Source organism: Sinocyclocheilus rhinocerous, unplaced genomic scaffold, assembly GCF_001515625.1.
Source record: "Sinocyclocheilus rhinocerous isolate Xijiao unplaced genomic scaffold, SAMN03320098_v1.1 scaffold580, whole genome shotgun sequence".
In the NCBI taxonomy this organism is placed as follows: Eukaryota; Metazoa; Chordata; class Actinopteri; order Cypriniformes; family Cyprinidae; genus Sinocyclocheilus; species Sinocyclocheilus rhinocerous.
In genome coordinates this window covers 1,571,959-1,578,484 of record NW_015670982.1, presented here as the reverse complement: position 1 = coordinate 1,578,484, position 6,526 = coordinate 1,571,959, and the positions used below count along the sequence as shown (strand labels likewise).

Sequence of the window (6,526 nt, the reverse complement as noted above, 5' to 3'; positions counted from 1 at the left end):
AAAAAAAGAAAATTTAAAAAAAAAAAAAAAAAAAAAAAAACCTTCACAAATATATTTTTATGCCACAAAGACAACTTTGTCTGGCATTCATTTGTGAATCACGTCCTGTGCATTTGTAGATCGCTGCACGCATTTATGGATTTTGAAACATTTCTAGCGTCAAGAAGACACTGACAATCCACAAACGCGCGGACTCCACCCACCGTCTACTCACATTTTGCTTTACAATCAGGGCGGGAGCAGATTCGGCACCCCTGTAAGGAACTGCATTCTATAGACACTTCGTTCAAATTGAGCTGAAGTGCTGTTTGTGTGGTTAAAAAAAATAAAAACTTTCCAAAAGACTGTTGGAGTGCAAGGCTTCTTTATAATTCCATCAGGATCAGTGATTGAGGATAAACTCAGGATTATACACAACTTATGACCATTCACAGATCCCGAGCATGATCAGTAACACCCTCGTGATGCATCCAAAGCAAATAGAAATCATCATTATCAGCGATACTGTCTACACTGGAAGAGGCGCGACACCATGGAGGACAGATGATTCGCACATTTGCTTTGAAGCGTCCACAGCGTGACAGTGAGCAGTGTAGACATGGCACAATGGCTTATTTGGCATTTTAAAGCACAATCGCAGTGACAAATACAGGTGCATCTCAATTAATTAGAATGTCGTGGAAAAGTTCATTTAACAAGAGACCAAAATATGCAGATGAGCTGAAGGCCACTGTCAAAGAAACCTGGGCTTCCATACCACCTCAGTAGTGCCACAAACTGATCACCTCCATGCCACGGCGAATTGAGGCAGTAATTAAAGCAAATGGAGCCCCTACCAAGTATTGAGTACATGTACAGTATATGAACATACTTTCCAGAAGGCCAACATTTCACTAAAAATGTTTTTTTTATTGGTCTTATGGAGTATTCTAATTTGTTGAGATAGTGAGTTGGTGGGTTTTTGTTAAATGTGAGCCAAAATCATCACAATTAAAAGAACCAAAGACTTAAACTACTTCAGTCTGTGTGCACTGAATTTATTTAATACACGAGTTTCACAATTTGAGTTGAATTACTGAAAAAAATGAACTTTTCCACGACATTCTAATTTATTGAGATGCACCTGTATAGGGCATAATAACATGTATACATATGTTATGTTTATCTAAAGTCATTTTTGCTTATTAGTATGGTTGGTCATTGTAGGTCAGCAGCAAAGATACTGGTTAATAAAATGGAATTAAATATATAAAGGATATTTGTGTTATTTAACATGTTTGTTTCATGTCCTGAGTTTGCATTTGACTGTTTTTATTCATTTTGAGGAATACTGAATCTGTTTTTGTGCGAGTGAGATGAGTAAATACATTTTGACATTTAGTCTAGAACTACAGTAACATCATGTTCACACAGCGCACTCCACACCTCTGCACTTACTCCTGATTTCTCCCAACATGAGGACAGGAGAGCTGTCAGTCAATACATGGGAAAACAAAGTAACTGGCGTTACTTATTTGAAAAAGTAACTTAGATATTTTCTTGTCAATTAAATCTGATTGTAAAGCAAAACGAGATTGGTTATAGTGAGAACGTGCTACGATTGGTCAGCGATATGTGGCTGTTATCTGATTGGCTTGAGTAGACGGTGGGTGGAGTCCACGTTTCAAAATCCATAAATGCGTGCAGTGATCTACAAATGCACAGGACGCGATTCACAAATGAATGCAAGGAAAAGTTGTGTTTGTGACATAAAAATATATTTGTGAATATGTTTTTTTTTTTATTTGCAAATCTCACTTCATTTATTTGTGAATTTAATTCATGTTAGTGAAACTCTAAGATTTATTTGTGGATCTCATTCTATTTATTTGTCAACATGTTTAATTTTTGTTAATCTCTTTACATTTATTTGTGGATTTGGGATGCAACAATTCTCGATATAACATTGAACCGGTCAGTACGACATCCACGGTTCAATATGCATTTGTGAATCGCGTTTGCGTTTTCTTTCTCTCTGAATTGGCTGTTTGTGTGTCCATGAGTCTACCCGCTTATAACGTGCATTTGAGAAAGCAACACACATCAAATATCTTCCCTTGTAATGAGAAGCATTTCTAAACCTGCTGTCCGTCAAAACAGAAGGTTTTTAGTCCACAACATCAGTTGAATGTTTGAAATAACAATAATAGAATGAGGAAGAAAATATGTTACTGTAATAAAGGCTATGTCGATTAGCAATGCATTATAAATATACTTAATTATTATGAAAATACCCAAGATGGCTTGAACACCACAGATAAACTATACATTGTCGCAGTCGAGTGTTTATTGTCTTCATGTTTCATCATTCAGAATGTTTCTATCTTCTTTTCCTTCAGTTACAGCGACAGCTGGATGTCTTTGTCCATATTAGGGATTTCCTGGAGCCGTCAGCAGTTCTATTACTACGGTGATGCACATGTGGAGTTTCTGTTCAGTATGAATGAAATATTACATGTGTACATTACATACATGTTTTTCTTCACTGTACAGAATAGTACAGGAGTTTGTTGTTGTTGTTGGTTTGCTTTAAAAATCGCATTTTAAATAGCAAAAAAACAACAACAACAAAAAAACACTATGATGTGCCAAGCCATCAGATCCGAACCGAAACAAAAACTGTGGTTAAAAAACCGAGGTATGTATTGAACCGTGGGCTAACTGTATTGTTGCATCCCTATTGTGGATCATAATCTATTTATTTGGAATTATGCAACAATTCTATCTCCATATAAATAGGTTAGAGTACTTCGTACTCAAGAGAGAGGAAAAAGAGAGAAAGAGAGAGAGAGAAGAGAAAAGAGAGAACTGTGCTCTCTTTGTGCTATTCCTTTCAATCAGCTGATACAGCAGTTACCTCTCTGTGGTTCAGGAGTCTCTCCAAATCTGCAGCCATGTTGTTTTTCACCTGAAGTAGTGTAATCTTCTCTTTCCGTAGTGCACTGTGAAAATGTATACAAAAAGTGTTTAAGAGAAGATGTCTTGAACTTTGACAAGTCTGTGTAGTAATTTGTAAAATAAATTCATTTAATTTTAAAATTCATTACATTTTTATGACAACCCATTTAATCTACCAAGCAATTTGTGATTATAAGTATGTGTTAAAACCAGTGCCATACATGTAGGCAACTTTAGGATAATGCGTCTACACTGCAAAAAATTATTTAGAATACTAGATTCAATTACTAGAGTATGTTTTACAAGAAACATTTTACATTTTACAAGTCTTTCCACTTCAAAATTGTATATGTTTAACATGCCGATCCTTTGTAATTATTTGTGAAATTTACCAGCGAGAATTTTTTGGGTACATGGGTTCAAATGTCACCTGCTCCTCATGTGAAATACAGCACTGAAGGTCACACATGACAAAAACTGCATTTCAACAGAGCAAATCTTTGTCAAACCTATGGCACGAGTAATGAGTGGTGACAGACATAGTGAGCTAAAGGTATTTATCTGTTAGTGTACTACCATTTCTACAGAATTAACACTGAGCTGTGAACAAACTCACAACCCGGAGGGCTTGACAGAGCTAGATAAATAAAACTTCAAATAAAACAAATGTGAAATCAACGAGCAATAAATGAATTGCATACACCCCACTGACTGCACAGCACCTGTATGCAGTGAACAGGCAACGTTCAAAATTATCCTTGTTCAAGAACATTCCCCCCAGCCACAAGTAGCCTTCTGATAAAACCTGATAGATGCTGATATTTAGGAGAGTAATTTGTATGTTTTTCACATTGGCCCCAAGAGGACCTCTAAAAACACCAATACAGGATAAAACCTGCTTGTACAGTTTGCATATACAGGTAAGGGATTACATCTGTCAATGACATGTGACAGAGCCAAGAAAAAAAACATCCAGCCATACATGCATGCACGCACATGCACTGCTACTAAGAAGCTGTCAGGTGAGCCTGGAGCCTGACCTTTATTGGCAGGTGCATTACCTTTGCTCCTCAATGAGTTGGAATGTATTTAAATTATTTCAGATATTGCCTACTACCTTTCCTTAGCCAATACAAATGCATACCATGGAACATGCATATTAGTAGTCAGAAACCGTTGCGACTATTGTTACAAAACAATGGCAATGATTCTATGGCAACTCCACCAACATCCTTTCAAAATAAAAGCTTTGTAAAGATTTCAAATGGTCCTGTTGTATCAAAAACAGGATGTATCCATAAATCTGTGATAATCATTTACTTCCCCTTTACCTTACTTCCTCTTCTAATCGCGTGAGACGTTCTTTCAGCATTTGGATCTGAGTGTCTCTTTGTCGTATGGTCTCAATCAGGTAGCTGTGAGGCTGCTGTGCCTGCTGAAGAAGCTGATTTGCCGCATCCAACTGAAAGTAAAAAAAAATAAAAAAAAAATAATAATAATTTCACTTAATTTCTTACCAGTAGTTATTGATTGATATTACATATAAATTGTAGGTCAATACTTGATATTTAATGTAATTGTAAAATGTTCATTTTCCATAGTTTTATGTTTTAATGTAATATTTATCAAATCTAAAATCATACAATATTTTTTCCAAGCTTAAATTTACAAAAAAATGCATTTGTATTTATATAGCTTTACAGTTTTATTTAGTTTACATAGTTTAGTTTTACAAAGTGTTTATTTACTTTTAAAATATAATGTTCATACACATACATAAATACCATTCAAAAGTCAGTAAGACTTTTATTCAGAAATAATGCTCTAAATTGATCAAACATGACAGTAAAGACTTCATTGACTTCACTGTCTAAATCTACTTCAATTGTTTTTTTTTAAAGTTTTTTGAACTTCATCAGTAGATAATCAATAATAATAAAACAAATAAATAAATAAAAACAATTGGCACTACCTTTTTCAACTGTGATAATAACAAATGTTTTTGAGCAGTAAATCAGCATATAAGAACGATTTCTGTATGATCATTTGACACTGAAGACTGGACTAATGGCTGCTGAAAATTCAGTTTTATGTTTTAATGTAATATTTATCAAATCTAAAAACATACAATATTTTTTCAAGCTTAAATTTACAAAAAAATGCATTTGTATTTATATAGCTTTACAGTTTTATTTAGTTTACATAGTTTAGTTTTACAAAGTGTTTATTTACTTTTAAAATATAATGTTCATACACATACATAAATACCATTCAAAAGTCAGTAAGACTTTTATTCAGAAAGAATGCTCTAAATTGATCAAACATGACAGTAAAGACTTACATTCTCACAAAAAAAAATCTACTTCAATTGTTTTTTTGAAGTTTTTTGAACTTCATCAGTAGATAATAAATAATAATAAAACAAACAAATAAATAAAAACAATTGGCACTACCTTTTTCAACTGTGATAGTAACAAATGTTTTTGAGCAGTAAATCAGCATATAAGAACGATTTCTGTATGATCATTTGACACTGAAGACTGGACTAATGGCTGCTGAAAATTCAGCTTTGCATCACAGGAATAAATTACATTTTCAAATATATTTCTATAGAAAACAGTTAGATAGTAATAATATTTCACAATGCTTATTTATTTATTTATTTATTTTAAAAAATAGGGGATTGATTTTGTTGTAGTAAATAATTTTGCAAGCAGGATACAGCAAAATATCTTCTTTGCTTTTGTTTTAGAAATATACGACCTGGTTATACTCATCAGAAAGACACATCTAAAGCACAGTCCTTTAACTGATCAATTATAATCCCCTCTGCTATTCTTCTTATGTCAAGCCATCAGTCAGTGACTGTCAAGGGTGATAAGATATCTAGGCCTGTCGCGATAATTAAATAACCGTCTAATCGCGATTATTTGATCTAACCGCGGTTGTTTCAGACAACGCGATTATTGTGCTTTTTATAGGAGACAAGGGGGAGTCATACACCAAAAGAAACAGAAGAGCACCAGTTTGCTTTTCATGCACTGTATACCACATGCTGTATTATATACCAACTAATAAATTACATAACGTTTAGCAAACACTGAGGAATCAAATAAATAAATAAAAGAGAGCCTCCATAGCGTAATGAGGTAAACAGCAAAGATAAGTTTTTCAAAAATGAAAACAAAAAAAAAAGTAAAACGGTGACAGTGCTTGCATGTTTTTTTCCTCACAAGAATACCAGCATGTTCACCTTCTCTGGTTTAAGAAGCGGTCTTTTACTTGACATTCGCTTGAAAACCTACCATCGTTTCCTCAATATGCGCGTCATATTTGCTGCGAGCACCTTCGCGCTCCTGCAGACGCGGCGAGTATACTCTCTAAACGCTGTTTCGTTATGCTTTCAGTTTCGTTTGCCGTTTTAAGCTTCTCATATGCAACAGAAATTGCAGTTTACAATTCTCTTCAAGTTTACAGAAACTCATCTTCCTTCTGCTGCAGCTGTCAGTCATCCTCCGTTCAGCATTCAAACAGCACGTCACGTTCAGTTATGACAGTCAGCACGGTAAAACTCTCTCTCCAAGATGAT

The 6,526-nt window shown here is 34.4% G+C and overlaps 1 protein-coding gene across 1 annotated transcript in view; it reads right to left on the bottom strand.

The window, feature by feature from the left end:
* Positions 1–6,526, bottom strand: part of pibf1 (progesterone immunomodulatory binding factor 1) — a 44,251-nt gene that overhangs the window by 6,918 nt on the left and 30,807 nt on the right. Inside the window, exons 14-15 of the mRNA XM_016546549.1 lie at positions 4,269–4,399; positions 2,897–2,981 (exon numbers count right to left, since the gene is read on the bottom strand). Of these exons, the coding sequence (XP_016402035.1) occupies positions 2,897–2,981; positions 4,269–4,399 (216 nt within the window). The remainder of the gene's footprint in view (positions 1–2,896; positions 2,982–4,268; positions 4,400–6,526) is intronic.